This window comes from Oncorhynchus nerka, linkage group LG25 (genome assembly GCF_034236695.1).
Source record: "Oncorhynchus nerka isolate Pitt River linkage group LG25, Oner_Uvic_2.0, whole genome shotgun sequence".
In the NCBI taxonomy this organism is placed as follows: domain Eukaryota; kingdom Metazoa; phylum Chordata; class Actinopteri; order Salmoniformes; family Salmonidae; genus Oncorhynchus; species Oncorhynchus nerka.
Window position 1 is genome coordinate 37,005,848 of NC_088420.1, and position 16,102 is coordinate 37,021,949.

The 16,102-nt window shown below is 46.1% G+C and overlaps 1 protein-coding gene across 1 annotated transcript in view; it reads left to right on the forward strand.

Annotated features, from left to right (window-relative positions):
* Positions 1–290: 290 nt before the first annotated feature.
* The window catches only part of LOC115109800 (voltage-dependent calcium channel subunit alpha-2/delta-1-like), a 101,891-nt gene continuing 86,079 nt past the window's right edge, over positions 291–16,102 (forward strand). Inside the window, 3 exon segments of the mRNA XM_065009935.1 lie at positions 291–502; positions 3,302–3,383; positions 3,499–3,615. Of these exon segments, the coding sequence (XP_064866007.1) occupies positions 291–502; positions 3,302–3,383; positions 3,499–3,615 (411 nt within the window).

Here is a 16,102-nt window from a genome sequence, read left to right on the forward strand (position 1 = left end):
GCCTTAAGAGGTTTTAAGGGGCCAAGCCAAATTTCTTAAGTCTATTTCAGGTTGTCTTTGATGTCCACAACGAGGAACTTGAAGCTTTTGACCCTCTCCACTGCGGCCCTGTCGATGTGGATGGGAAGTGTTTTCTCTGTTGTATCCGGTAGTCCACGATTAGCTCCTTCATTTGGTTAACGTTGAGGATGGCACCACTCCTGGCACCACTCCGCCAGGGCTCTTACCTCCTCCCTAAAGGCTCATCATTGTTGGTAATCAGGCCTACCAGTGTTGTGAGTTGGATGTGCATGGCCACGCAGTCATGGGTGAACAGGGAGTACAGGAGGGGGCTGAGCACGCACCCCTGTGGGGCCTCTGTGTTGAAGATCTATGTGGCAGAGGTGTTGTTGCCTACCTTCACCACTTGGGGTCATCCTGTCAGGAAGTCCAGGACACAGCTGCACAGGAAGGGGTACAGATCCAGGGACCTGAGCTTAGTGATGAGCTCGGAGGATCTACGGTGTTGAAAGCTGAGCTGTGGTTGACGAACAGCATTCTTACGTATTTACTTTGTCTAGGTGAGATAGGGCAATGTACAGTGCAATGGCAATTGCGTCGTCCGTGGATCTGTTGGGGCTGTATTCAAATTCTTGAAGCGGGTGAAGAAGGTGTTTAACTCATCTGGGAGTGAGGTGTTTGTGTTTGCGACGTGGCTGGCTTTCCCTTTATAATCCATGATTGTCTGGAGTCCCTGCCACATACGTCTAGTGTCTGGGTCGTTGAGTCGCAACTCCATTTTGTCCTTGTACTGTCGTTTTGCCTCTTTAATTGCCTTACGGAGGTCGTAGCTGGTCTGTTTGTGCACGTCGATGTTCCTAATCACCTTGCCATGGCTAAATGTTGTGTTTTGCACTTTCAGTTTTGCACCAATGCTGTCATTTGACAGCGGTTTTTGGTTTGGATCGATTCTAATTGTCACAGTGGGAATAACGTCCTCTATGCAATTCCTGATGAACCCAGTCACTGTATACGTCAATACTGTTCTCACAGTTGACCCGGAACATTTCTAGGCCGAGGTATCCAACAATCTTGAACCATAGATTCCTTTTAGTCAGACCAAAGTTAAACTGTCCTTACCATGGGAGCTTCCTGTTTAAGTTTCTGCCTATAGGTGGGGAGGAGCAGAATGGAGGCATGATCTGATTTGCCGAAGGGAGGGTGGGGTAGGGCCTTGTAGCCATCCTGGAAGGGATATTAGCAATGATCCATGGTCTGTGTTGCGAGTTGATATTATTTCGGTAGTGCTTTCCTCAGATTTCCTTTATTAAAGTCCACCGTTACAGTAAATGCGACTTCAGGATATGGGGTTTCCAGTTTGCACAAAGTCCAGTGTAGTTCCTTGAGAGCTGTCGCGGTGTCGGCTTGGGGGTAAATATACACGGCAGTGACTGACCGAATACATTTTTCTTGGGAGGTCATGCGGTCTTCATTTGATAGTGAGGTATTCTAGATCAGGAGAACAAAGGAATTGAGTTCCTTTACCAATCACACCGTTGTTAGGCATGAAACAAACCCCACCATCTTTCTATTTCTCTGAGAGTTCTTTCTTCCTGGAGGAAGAAACTGCTGACTTGAATGCACAGGAACAATATACCTGGAAAGAGAGCCATGATTCAGTAAAACAGAGTATGTTACAGTCCCTGATGTCTTTCTGGAAGGAGATCCTCACCCTGAGCTTGTCTACTTTATTGTCCAGGGACTGAACGTCTGAATCTAGGGTCTCACTCATTCCACCTCTAATCTGGCGTCAGTGTTTTGGTGCAGCCCCTGGGATGAATAGAGCTGCCTCGGGAAGTTCAAACAAAGGATCCAGGACAGGGAAGTCTAATTTCAGCTAATTTCTGAGCAAGTAAGGAAAAACACTAAACATTTTAAAATACTCCAAAGTTGGCTAGGAGAAAAAGGAAGACCGTGTCTGTTTAGTGTTCTAGTAGGGAATATTTACACACACATCAATGCATGGATGGAGGCACACACACACACAAACACACACACACACTGTCTGCTCAGATCTCGGGGCTTTAAATCTCAGGCACTATAGAGAGGAGAGGAGAGGAGAGGAGAGAAGAACCGGATTAGGGACACAATTATTCCTTATACCTAACCTCCTCTCACCCCTCCCCCCTCTCTCATTCCCTCTCCCCAGTCACAATCCTCTGGACACATTCAAGTAACCAGCTTTACACTCATTACTCTCGGGGACTGTGTGAATAGCTGCAAATGACACACGGATGTGTGTGTTTGAGTGTGTGGCGTGGTCTGTGTGACAATGAATGACAATGATATCATCTACATCCCACTCCAACCCCCAGCCAACTGCATGCAATATTCTCTCTTCCTGTCTCTATCCCAGTGTGTGTGTGTGTGTGTGTGTGTGTGTGTGTGTGTGTGTGTGTGTGTGTGTGTGCACAATGTTTCACAATGTTTCTAAAGGTTACAGAATAAAAACAATTCTTAGTAGGCAGACCCTGATGTTTTCATCAGAGCTCTTTGTTACTCTAAGCAACACCACAGTAGCTCAGCCCAGGATGTCAGGAGGTATGCCATCAATGTGATCCCGGTGAAATAGAGAGAGCCTGAGAGATATAGAGAGGGGGAGGGAGAGGCCGTGAGATATAGAGAGAGGCAGAGATGGAGAGAAAGAGACAGACAAAGGTACTGTATGTCAGTAGTGATATTATCAAGAGCTCAGTGAGTTAACTTTAGGCTCCATTGCACTTGGATATGAAGTGGACCCATTTGGTTATGGTTGCTCTAACAAGGACGCACACATGCACACACACACAGGTAGATTTCTGCAGAGGCCTGTCCACACACATCACTGTCTGAATCTCATTGGTTTGACCCAGCTTGAGACAGCTACCTGTTGACATTGTGTGTAAACCTAGTAATACGTATTTGAATGTTTGACTTTTCCTTTGACCCTGAGAGTATGATCTGATTGGCTCTGGCAGTGTTGATGGCTAGGCCAGTGATCTTATTGGGTGACATTGTATTAGAGTGATTGTTGAGTGATTTGACTGGACAGGTGATGCCATGTTCCATTCTTGAGTCTTCTGATGTGGTTATATTGGCTTTGAAACCATCTAAAGTTATCTGATTGACAGGGATGTTGGCAGATGATAGGCTGCTACTAGTAACATAAACGCTGGCTAATTTAGGTGAGGAGGGAGTTATTTATATGAACTACTGGTATGGGATGTTTGATGTCTGTTGTTGTGATCTGATTGGTTGTTTGTGCCTCTCTCTTGTCCTATAGGATAAAGGAATGGGTGGATCAGATACAGATAGAGCTGGTGACACTGGCAGACACCGCCAGTGCCAGGAAGAGCCTCACACAGGTGACCTAACCCTTCATAACATGTTATAACGCATAGTAAGCACTATATAACATAAAACATGGATATTTATCAAGAGACACTATGACAGTATGTGTAACCAGTGCTCACTCTCTAGATCTTCCTGGACAACCAGAACCTGTACACAGTAGAGTCTAACGATGCAGAGGAACTAGTGGCTAGGGCAGCCAGGAACATAGAACAGCTGTTATTGAAGAGGGCTGGCGCTCTGGAAGTAAGACACAGGGTTTCTATGCTCCTCATATACCTCCAACAGCAAAGGCACAATGACTATTTGAGCTTTTGAAACAAGTGTGCTTGAGCGTTGAGGATGCCACTGCTACTATAATGCACCACAATGGAGTGGAGAGGGATTGAAATGAATGACACATTGACTCTTGGGTGTACGTATCTTATGGGGGTAATCACATGAATGTTAGGTTCCACTTGTAGAAAACTGAGGTGAGATGTGACAGTACAGGCCAGGACCAGGTGATGGTTAGAAGACCATGGTAATGTGAGGTGCAGGTTGGTAACAGGTTGGTGCAGGTTGGTAACAGAGAGGAGTGATATACTGTATGGCTGTACATGTATTTCTTTGAGCAGAAGTAGATCAGAGACACAACTCTCATCTTCCACTGGAATATGAAGTATGAATATATTTTGTATTCGAACCCTTTCTAATATACAGTGGGGTCCGAACACCCTTGATAAAGGAAAGCAATAACGACAGTATAAAATATAAAATTCAAACACTGAGCTATATTGTATGCAAAACAAAAAGGTAAATTATATTATTTTATACTAATAGATGTGTTCGGATTAAGAGATTTTGTTTAACAAGAAATACCCCAAAAATCTATTTATAAAAAGGAAGGGGTACTAATTATTTTTTATAAATAAAGTAGTCAAAAGTTTAATATTTGGTCCCATATTCGACCCTCTAACTGTCACGGTTCATGAATCCACTGCCTCCTTTTCCTTTTCTCTCTCTCTCTCTCTCTCTCTCTCTCTCTCTCTCTCCCGTGTTTGTGTGGGCGTGGTTCCCAATCTCGGCCTGATTGTCTGCGCCAGCTGGAATCACTTATCTTCCCTTTATATGTTCTGTAACCAGTGTTTCTTGTTGTCAGATCGTTGTTACTTCCCTGAGGTTGTGTCGTGTGTCCGTGCTCATCTCTCGCCGCCCTTGTGTGGATTATCTGCTGTGCTCCTTCCTACCCATCCGGACACTCTCCCCTGGGTTTCTCAGCACGCTCACATAGGAGGATGCGCCCTAGTCCCTGGGTCGGATTCCGTCTGAGTACAGTCTGTCTGTCCTGTTGCTGCTGTAACCTGTATTCATTAAACCATCGTTGCTTGCATCTTGCATCCGCCTCTGTATTGTTACAGAACGATCTGACCAGACCATGGATGCAGCGAGTTCAACGAGTCTGACCGAATTCATTTCCCGTAGTATCACGAGAATGGATCAACAAGAGGAGAACATCTCCAGCACAGGTCGGGCAGTACAAGCCATTGCGACGCAGGTATCCCAGCTGACCCAACAATTACAACATCTGAGGGGTCTCGCTGCGCCACCTACACCGGCAGTTCAACCCGCCCGCCAGAGCCGGATTCCCAGCTAGAGCCACGGCTACCGACACCAGAGGGTTATTCAGGTGATCCTGACTATTGCAGAGCTTTTCTTACGAGATGTTCCATGCATTTCTCGTTGCAGCCACGGACCTTCAACCGTGAACAGTCTAAGGTAGCATTCGTACTCACACTGCTATCAGGCAAAGCGGCTCTTTGGGGAACGGCGGTGTGGGCGAACCAGGACCCATGCTGCACCTCTTTCCAGACACTCTCCGAGGAGATGAGAAGGGTCTTCGATCGGGCCGTGGCGGGTAGGGAGGCGGCCAGACTACTCGCTGACCTTCGCCAAGGAGACCGTTCAGTATCGGAATACTCCATCCAATTCCGCACTCTGGCCGCAGAGTGTCAGTGGAACGAGGAGGCGCAGTGGGACATGTTCCTGCATGGGCTGGAGGACCGGATCCAGAAGGAGATTTATGTTCTGGACCTTCCCAGGAGTTTAAATGGACTAGTGGAACTAGCCTTGAGGGTCGACGCTCGTCTGAGTCGTGTTGGCCGCCGAGCATGCCCTAACAGACCGTATAACGACACGGAGGGCTGGCATGCCAGCGGCGGGAACACGGCCAGTTCAGCCTCCGCTCACGAACCCATGCAGCTGGGAGAGCTCGCCTCTCCCGGGAAGAGAGGGAGAGGCGGAGATCCCAAGGGCTCTGTCTCTACTGTGGTAGAGCGGGCCACTTTATCCACTCCTGCCCGGTAAAAGATTAGGCCCGGTAGTAAGAATGAGGCTACTATCGGGTGGTGTCACCACAGAGAAGACCTCATCATCTACTCTCCTCCCGGTAAGACTAAGATGGGCCAACCACACGCACGACACCCAAGCCTTACTGGACTCAGGAGCAGAGGGTAATTTCATGGACTTCAAGCTCGCTCACAAACTCCAGATTCCTATCACCTCACTCACGCACAAGATATCCGTCAACGCTCTCAATGGTCAAGAACTACCCAACATTTCTCACACCACTGAACCTATCACACTCATCACTTCTGGCAATCACACTGAGACACTATCATTTCTACTCATGGACTCACCCCTTGCACCATTAGTTCTCGGCCACCCTTGGCTCACCCAACACAACCCCAGAGTTGACTGGGGTCATAACTCTATATCCATGTGGAGTAACAAATGTCTTGAGTCCTGTTTAGTGTCTGCTTGTTCGTCTGTGTCTGATTCTGTGTTTCTAGAGGAGGCAGTGGATTTGTCTAACGTGCCCGTTGAATACCTCGACCTGAAGGAGGTGTTCAGTAAGTCCCGTGCTGCTTCTCTTCCTCCGCATCGTCCCTATGACTGTGCAATAGAATTATTGCCAGGTGAGTCTCCGCCTAAAGGCAAGTTATATTCACTCTCTGTTCCTGAGAGGGAGGCTATGGAGAGATACATCTCTGGTTCTCTGGCATCTGGATTCATTCGTCCTTCCTCTTCTCCAGCGGGGCGGGGTTCTTCTTTGTGGAGAAGAAGGACGGATCTCTGCGTCCTTGCATTGATTACCGTGGGTTGAATAACATCACAGTGAAGAATACCTATCCCTTACCGTTGATGTCCTCAGCCTTTGAAAGGTTACAGGGAGCATCCGTGTTCACTAAGTTGGATTTACGTAATGCATATCATTTGGTTCGCATAAGGGGGGGGACGAATGGAAGACCGCGTTTAACACCCCCAGAGGGCACTTCGAATATTTGGTCATGCCTTTTGGGCTATCCAACTCCCAGCGGTTTTCCAGGCACTCGTAAATGACGTGCTGAGAGATATGATTGATCAGTTCATATATGTTTACCTGGATGACATACTGATTTTTCTTCTTCTCTCCAGGAACACGTTCAGCACGTCAGACGAGTGCTTCAGAGGTTGTTGGAGAATGGACTTTTTGTCAAGGCGGAGAAATGCATTTTTCATGCACAATCCGTTCCATTCCTAGGTTACATCGTCTCGACTGAAGGTATTCGCATGGATCCTGACAAGGTTAAGGCTGTGGTGGATTGGCCAAGCCCAGATTCCCGTAAGGCCCTACAGAGGTTTCTGGGATTCGCCAATTTCTACCGGCGTTTCGTTCGCAACTTTAGCCAGATAGTCGCTCCTCTTACCGCCTTAACCTCCCCAGAGTGACGTTCAGGTGGTCCGATACAGCCGAGGCTGCATTCGTCAAACTCAAGAGCCGCTTTGTTTCGGCTCCCATCCTCATAGCTCCCGATCCCTCGCGTCAGTTCGTGGTGGAGGTGGACGCTTCAGAGGTGGGGGTAGGTGCGGTACTTTCCCAACGTTCCTCTTCTGATGACAAGATGCACCCTTGCGCGTTCCTTTCCCATCGGTTATCACCTGCGGAACGCAACTACGACATTGGCAACAGAGAGTTGTTGGCAGTGAAGTTAGCACTGGAGGAGTGGCGCCATTGGTTAGAGGGTTCGGGGGTACCTTTTATAGTTTGGACCGATCACAAAAATTTGGAATATATCAGAACCGCCAAGCGACTCAACTCCAGGCAGGCGCGGTGGGCACTCTTTTTCGGACGTTTTGACATCTCTCGTATCGCCCGGGTTCCAAGAATGTCAAACCCGATTCCCTTTCTCGCATTTTTGACCATTCCGAACGCCCATCCACTCCCGAGTGCATCCTACCCGGGACCCTAGTGGTCTCCACACTCACATGGGAGGTTGAATCGAGGGTCAAAACGGCCTTAGAAGGGGTAACGCCTCCGCCCGGTTGCCCGCCTAATCGGTTGTTTGTGCCGGAGGGGTGTCGGTCCGATGTTATTCGGTGGGGGCATTGCTCCAACGTAGCGTGTCATCCAGGAGTCAGTCGCACTAGCTTTTTGGTTAAGCAACGCTTTTGGTGGCCACTGATGGCTCGTGACATTCACAGTTTTGTCTTGGCTTGCTCGGTTTGTGCCACTGGGAAGACTTCTAATCGACCCCCAGATGGGTTACTCCAACCGCTGTCGGTCCCTTCGAGACCCTGGTCCCACATCGCGCTAGATTTTGTTACCGCCCTCCCGCCCGCCCTCCCAGGGCAAGACTGTTGTTTTGACCGTGGTGGACTGGTTCTCGAAGGCGGCTCATTTTATTCCCTTGCCTAAATTATCATCTGCCAAGGAGACAGCGGTAACTGTCGTGGATCACGTCTTTCGCTTACATGGTCTGCCGATGGACGTAGTTTCTGACAGGGGGCCCCAATTTGTGTCCAAGTTTTGGCAAGAGTTTTGTAGGTTACTGGGAGCGAGTGTCAGCCTGTCTTCAGGGTTTCATCCCCAGAGCAACGGTCAAGCGGAGAGGGCCAACCAAGATTTGGAGAGAGTGTTGCGATGTTTGGTTTCTAAGAATCCCTCTTCCTGGAGTCAACAACTCTCTATGGTTGAGTACGCTCACAATTCGTTGCCAGTGGCAGCCACGGGTCTCTCTCCGTTTGAGTTTAGTTTAGTTTAGGTTACCAGCCACCTATCTTTCCCAGTACGGAGTCCGAGGTGTCTGTTCCCTCTGCTCACGCTTTCATCCAGAGGTGCCGTCGCGCATGGAGCAGAGCCCGTGAGACTCTTCTCCGGGTGGGGGCGCGCACCAAGACTAAGGCCGATCGCCACCGGTCGAAGCCTCCGGTATACGTCGTTGGCCAAAGAGTGTGGCTTTCTACTAAGAACATTCCACTCCGATCCGTTTCGAACAAGCTTGCCCCCAAATTTATCGGCCCGTTCAAAGTCACCAGGATCATTAGTCCGGTGGCGGTCCGGCTCCAGCTTCCTCCGGCGTATAGGAGAATTCATCCTACCTTTCATGTGTCTAAAATAAAACCTGTGTTTCAGGCACGCATTAACCCACCGGTCCCGGTTCCCCCGCCGCCACGACTTGTTGATGGGGAACCCACCTTTTCTGTCAATCGTATTTTGGACTCTAGAAGGAGGGGATGCGGATTCCAGTACCTGGTGGACTGGGAGGGTTACGGCCCGGAGGAGAGAAGTTGGGTACCTGCTAGGGACATTCTGGATCACTCCCTTATCGATGATTTCAATCGACAGGTAAATTCGCCTGGGAACGCCAAGAGGCGTTCCTAGGGGGGGGGGGTATTGTCACGGTTCATGAATCCACTGCCTCCTTTTCTCTCTCTCTCTCTCTCTCTCTCCCGTGTTTGTGTGGGCGTGGTTCCCAATCTCGGCCTGATTGTCTGCGCCAGCTGGAATCACTTATTTTCCCTTTATATGTTCTGTAACCAGTGTTTCTTGCTGTCAGATCGTTGTTACTTCCCTGAGGTTGTGTCGTGTGTCCGTGCTCATCTCTCGCCGCCCTTGTGTGGATTATCTGCTGTGCTCCTTCCTACCCATCCGGACACTCTCCCCTGGGTTTCTCAGCACGCTCACATAGGAGGATGCGCCCTAGTCCCTGGGTCGGATTCCGTCTGAGTACAGTCTGTCTGTCCTGTTGCTGCTGTAACCTGTATTCATTAAACCATCGTTGCTTGCATCTTGCATCCGCCTCTGTATTGTTACACTAACTTTCTCACTCATCATTATTCACGATTCGTTCGGGATGAATACGGAATGATTACAGATCATGCAGTCTCATTCAAGGTGAGAAATGCAGCATGTCCTATTGGCAATATATTTGTTCTATGTACTGAGCTGTGACGCAGCTACTCTCTCGTATCTTAGCAGCCAGCTACACAGATTTTTAGCTAGCTAGCTAACGTTATATCCCAACAACATTGACGCTCAATATATTTTTGTTCTCAGCCATATTCAAAATGTAATTATTGAAATTGTATCTGTTTCGTTAGTTGACATTGTAACATCAACCTCTCTACCTGTAATGGTTTTCTTCTGGGGAAAGAGAGGCGGACCAAAATGCAGCGTGGTTAGTTTTGTGCATCTTTAATAAAGATGAAAGTACAACAATCTACAAAACAAGAACCGTGAAAAAACCAAAACAGTCCTATCTGGTGCCACAAACACAAAGACAGGAACAATCACCCCCAAAACCCAACACAAAACAGGCTACCTAAATATGGTTCCCAATCAGAGACAATGACTAACACCTGCCTCTGATTGAGAACCATATCAGGCCAAACATAGAAATAGACAAACCAGACACACAACATGGAATGCCCACCCAGCTCACGTCCTGACCAACACTAAAACAAGGAAAACACACACGAACGATGGTCAGAACGTGACACCACCATAGCTATTCTAGTTACCTACATTGGCTAATCAAACCAATGCTCAAATTACATACAATAGCATAATGGCATGACAATTTCATCAAACAGAAGTAGGAATATATAGCTATGTCTTACCTTGATCATTGGTATTAGATACTCCTTGGCCATATCTCCAATATAATTTGGAGTCTCATCACAAAGCGTCCAATGTTGTTGCAGCATTTTAGCCTGATTTATTCTCACTTTCTGACAATTATGTAATTCATTAACAACTTAGCTATTGAAATGGAAACAGCAGGTGATGAGACCAATTACAGAAAACATTACAATACCAAAGCATAAAAAAACGTAACAATATTTCACTCAAGTCAACCTTACCAACATAATTATAATACATTCATCAGTACTATTCATATCAACCTTAGCTGAAACAAAGATCATTCACTTTTTTAAAGTGATGATGTAATGGTGAATGAATCACACATTGTTAAATGTGGTAGCTGCAAGCTGTCTGTGTTTCCATCCCTCTCAGTCCAATCACCAAAGACAGCTATAGTAGAGGGAGAGAGGTTAAAAACTTCTTCAGGATCGGTGTCCCTGTCACGGGACGGTTGAGCTAACGTAGGCTAATGCGATTAGCATGAGGTTGTAAGTAACAAGAACATTTCCCAGGACATAGACATCTGATATTAGCAGAAAGCTTAAATTCTTGTTAATCTAACTGCACTGTCCAATTTACAGTAGCTATTACAGTGAAAAAATACCATGCTATTGTTTGAGAAGAGTGCACAGTTTTGAACATGAAAGGTTATTAATAAACAAATTAGGCACATTTGGGCAGTATTTTGAACAGAAATGCAATAGTTCATTTGATCAGTCTAAAACGTTGCACATACACTGCTGCATCCTCCTTCATGCGATACCCTTCCTGCAGGCTCACCCTGACATGACCCTCCAGCATGACAATGCCATGTCCTCATTCTGTGCGTGACTTCCTGCAAGACAGGAATGTCACTGTTCTGCCATGGTCAGCGAAGAGCCCGGATCTCAATCCCATTGAGCATGTTTGGGACTTGTTGGATCGGAGGGTGAGGGCTAGGGCCATTCCCCCCATAAATGTCCGGGAACTTGCAGGTGCCTTGGTGGAATAGTGGGGTAACATCTCACAACAAGAACTGGCAAATCTGGTGGAGTCCATGAGGAGGAGATTCACTGCAGTACTTAATGCAGCTGGTGGCCACACCAGATACTGACTCTACTTTTGATTTTGAACCCCCCTTTGTACAGGGACACATTATTTCATTTCTGTTAGTCACATGTCTGTGGAACTTGTTCAGTTTATGTCTCAGTTGTTGAATCTTGTTATGTTCATACAAATATTTACACGTTAAGTTTGCTGAAAATAAATGCAGGTGACGGTTAGAGGACGTTGCTGAGTTTACATATGAGATGAGAAATGCAAGATGTGTAAACATTATTAAAGGGGCATTAAAGTGGCAACCAATCACAAGGGGCAAACTATTTGCCCTCCAGGACACCTACAGCACCCAATGTCATAGGAAGGCCAAAAAGATCATCAAGGACAACAACCACCCAAGCCACTGCCTGTTCACCCCGCTACCATCCAGAAGGCGAGGTCAGTACAGGTGCATTAAAGCTGGGACCGAGAGACTGAGAAACAGCTTCTGTCTCAAGGCCATCAGACTGTTAAACAGCCTCTAACACAGAGAGGCTGCTGCCTACATGCAGACTTGAAATCATTGGCCATTTTAATTATGGATCACTAGTCACTTTAATAATGCCACTTTAATGTTTACATATCTTGCATTACTCATCTCATATGTATATACTGTATTCTATACCATCTATTGCATCTTGCCTATGCCGCTCGGCCATCGCTCATCCATATATTTATATGTACATATTATTATTCCATCCCTTTACTTAGATTTGTGTGTTTTAGGTAGTTGTTGTGGATTTGTTAGATTACTTGTTAGATATTGCTGCACTGTCGGAACTAGAAGCACAAGCTCGCATCACTTCACTCGCATCTGCTTTACATGTGTATGTGACCAACACAATTTGATTTGATGCAATGTTAAGCTAGTGGGTTTGATTCCCGGTGGTACTTATATGTAAAATGTATGCATGCATGACTGTATGCCTCCTTGGATAAAAACATCTGCTAAATGACATATGTTTTCTTGTACAGCTCCTATCACAATTTTGTCCACAGCTCAAGATGCAGCGTGTGTGTAATCTCAGTCCCCACAGTAGGGTGAGGTCCTTGCCAATGACTAATGGCCCAGTCCAAAACCTCACCCAGAGTAATACCTCATACACAGACGCAGTGTGTGTGTGTGTGTGCTTATGTTCCTCTCTCTGTCATAGAGAAGCTGGACCTCCTGAGGTGTGTAGTATATTTTGTACTTTGGTGGCCTGATGTCTGTGTAACGTTGGTTGGTCTGTGCCTGTCTAATTGACTTGGGTTTGTCACAAGACTATTTTGGGCTGCTGAGCTAAAGGCTTGGCTTCAGTCTCATGGGAGTGAACCACCTGTCTAATCAAATTGTATTTGTCACATGCTTCGTAAACAGCGGGTGTAGACTAACAGTGAAATGCTTATCTGCGGGCCCTTCCCAAAATTGCAGAGAGAAAAAAAGAGAAATAATAGAAAAATAACACAAGGAATAAGTCAACAATGAGTACGATAACTTTGCTATATACACAGGGTACCAGTATCAAGTCGATGTGCAGGGTTACGAGGTAATTCAGGCACAGGAGGTTGGTAGCACCTTAATTGGGGAGGTCGGGCACGTGGTAATGTCAAGGATCTTCCTTGCTAAGGAGTTGGCACAGGGTATCCAATATTGCTGGCGAAGTCTAGAAAGCATGTGACCTCTCCCAGAGTGGCCAACCTGCTCATGGATGTGGAGTAAGATCAGTTTGGAGATGTGGGAGTCTTTGGGGAGGATCATAGGATTCTTTAGTTCCGTAGGCATAGCAGATTTGCTTAACTTTCCTCCCACTCTCAGAATGTCATTGTCAACAATTGGATCAAGCTTACAGATTGATCCAATTGCCTTCTCTTGGCACATTGTTTTCCTTTTACAACTAGTGCAATTTCTTGTTTAAAGTGCTGTCATTGCTCAAATCGAATGATGACCTTTTCTGCTTCATCTAGGTCATCCACATACAGACTTTCTTTTCCAAATGTCAGTTTGAACTTGTCAATTTGTTCCTTCAGTGAGTTTGTTAGACTCTGATTTGATCCTGGATCAGTTTGTGTGAGAACTTTCCTTTTCTGGCTTAACTAGAATAAGTCTCTTCAGTTTCAGCATCCAGGCAACTGCTTTCTTCAAGCTGTTCCATGTTGAATAGTACTCAATCAGTTTGCTGGTTGGACTCTTTTGTTCCACACTTGTACTGTTTACGATTACGTCTTTTCTCACCTCTGGATCATCCAGAGGGATGGAGCCAAGCTCCTCGGGGACTTTCAGCCATTGAGTTTCTGTTTTTTCCAGGAATTCTGGTCCTTTGTGCCATCGCTTTGAGTTCAGGAAAATGTCAACATATAATCAATCCTCTTGAGGCATCATCGGCTGGGTTGTGTTTGGAGTTCAAATACCTCCAATGTTTTGCTTTCGATAGGTCACGGATCATAGCAACCCTATTAGCCACAAAGGTATAGAATCTCTTGGTATCGTTGCGGATGTATTTTAGCACAGACTGGCTGTCTGTCCAGAAAGTTGACTCCTCAAGTTCAATCTGGAGCTCCTGTCTTAACATCCTGTCCACTCGCACTACCAATGTTGCTGCACCAAGTTCCAGTCTGGGGATTGTCATCTGCTTGAGTGGAGTCAACCTTGATTTCCCCAGTATGAATGCGATGTGGACCTTTTCCATACCGTTTGTGAACCTAAGGTAGTTTGCCGTGCCATAACCTTGTTCACTTGCATCACCGAAGTGATGCAGCTGTGCGGTCTTGACTTGACCAAAGTTCTCAGGCATCATACACCTGTCAATGTGGAATCTGGAGAGCTGGTCCAGCTCTGAGAGCCATCTCTTCCATGAAATAGAGTGTTCTTCAGGGATGACTTCGTCCCATCCACACTAGCTTGCAGAGCACTTGAAGAATTTGCTTTGCCTTTAATACGAATGGGGCGAGGAAACCTAATGGATCATAAATAGAGCTGACAGTTGAGAGAATACCTCTTCGTGCAAGGGGTCTGTTCTTGACAGTGACTCGGAAGGTAAAGTCATCACTTTCAATGTTCCATCGGATTCCAAGTGCTCTTTCAACAGGCAGCTTTTCTCTGTCCAGGTCCAGTTGTTTTATCTGCTTGGCTTTGTGTTCATCAGGGATAGAATCCAGCACAGTGCGGCTGTTGCTGACCCACTTGGTCAATTTGACCCCACCCTGAGAGCAGACATCCCTGAGGTTTTTTGTGAGAGCTATGGCTTGTTCTTCTGTGGCCACTGACTTGAGGCAGTCATCAACATAGAAGTTGGACTTGACTGTTTGAATCACCTCTTCATCGTACCTCTCACAGTTGTCTTCTGCTGTCGTTCGCAGTGCAAAGTTTGCACAACTTGGAGAGGATATAGCACCGAAAAGATGTACCGTCATTCTGTACTCCTCCAATCTTTTGTTAGTATCACCGTCCGGGCACCATAGGAAAGTATTCTTCATGGACACGTACTTGATGGAACATTCCTTCGATGTCTGCCATCGTGGCAATGTGCTCTTGCCGAAATCTTAGCAAGAATCCTATAAGCGTGTTTAACCTCTTGCTTCTACTTGGGACGCTTGCGTCCCAACTAGAGCTCTGGAAATGCAAATGCGCTACGCTAAATGCTAATAGTATTAGTTAAAAATAAAATGCACATGCAGGGTATCAAATTAAAGCTACACTCGTTGTGAATCCAGGCAACAAGTCAGATTTTTAAAATTATTTTCGGCGACAGCATGAGAAGCTATTATCTGATAGCATGCACCAATACACTACAACACAAAAGCACAGCAGGGGACGTAAACAAAATAATTAGCATTTCGGCGTTACACAAACCGCACAATAAAATAGAAAACAGTCATTACCTTTCACCATCTTCTTTGTTGGCACTCCTAGATGTCCCATAAACACTATTGGGTCTTTATTTCGATTAAATCGGGCCATATAAAGCCAAGATATCGTTATATGTAGACTGTGTGATAAACGAAAAAAACAGCGATTTCACAACGTAACGTCATTTTTTAAAATTCAAAAAGTAGACGATAAACTTTCACAAAACACTTCGAAATACGTTTGTAATGCTACTTTAGGTATTAGTAAACGTTAATAAGCGATAAAAATCATCCGTAGGCGATGTAAAAATCATTAGCTGTCGTCTTGGAAAAAATTTCACGAGAGAGCTCTTCCGGAATGATCTGGGCGGAGACCGGAGGTAAGTGGTGCCCCTGTTTCGGTTCAACCAAGAATCAAAGATGATTCAATTCACAAGACTCTAGACAACATGGGGATGCTGTGGGAGTTGAATGCTCGGTCTTATCTAATTCGGCTCACTGTTAACAATTGCTGGAAGTGGCGCAAGGATATTTATTTCCATTTTCTGTGATCAGGTTTTCCTGCGCTTTCCGATGTAACGCACGTTATGTTATAGCCACAGTCGTGATTTAACCAGTTTTAAAAACGTCCGAGGGTTTCCTATCCACACATTCTAACCATATGAACGTACTATATTCCTGGCATGAGTAGCAGGGCGCTGAAATGTTGTGCGATTTTTAACAAAATGTTCAAAAAAGTAGAGGGTAGGAGCAACTAGTTAACAGGTCAGGGCCTTGAAGGAGTTCACTGTTAAGAGATGTACCTTTTATAGGATGATGAACAGTCAAACACCACTCGTATCGTTCCTTTGCGCTTATGGTGAATGCCATGGTGTGGTATGT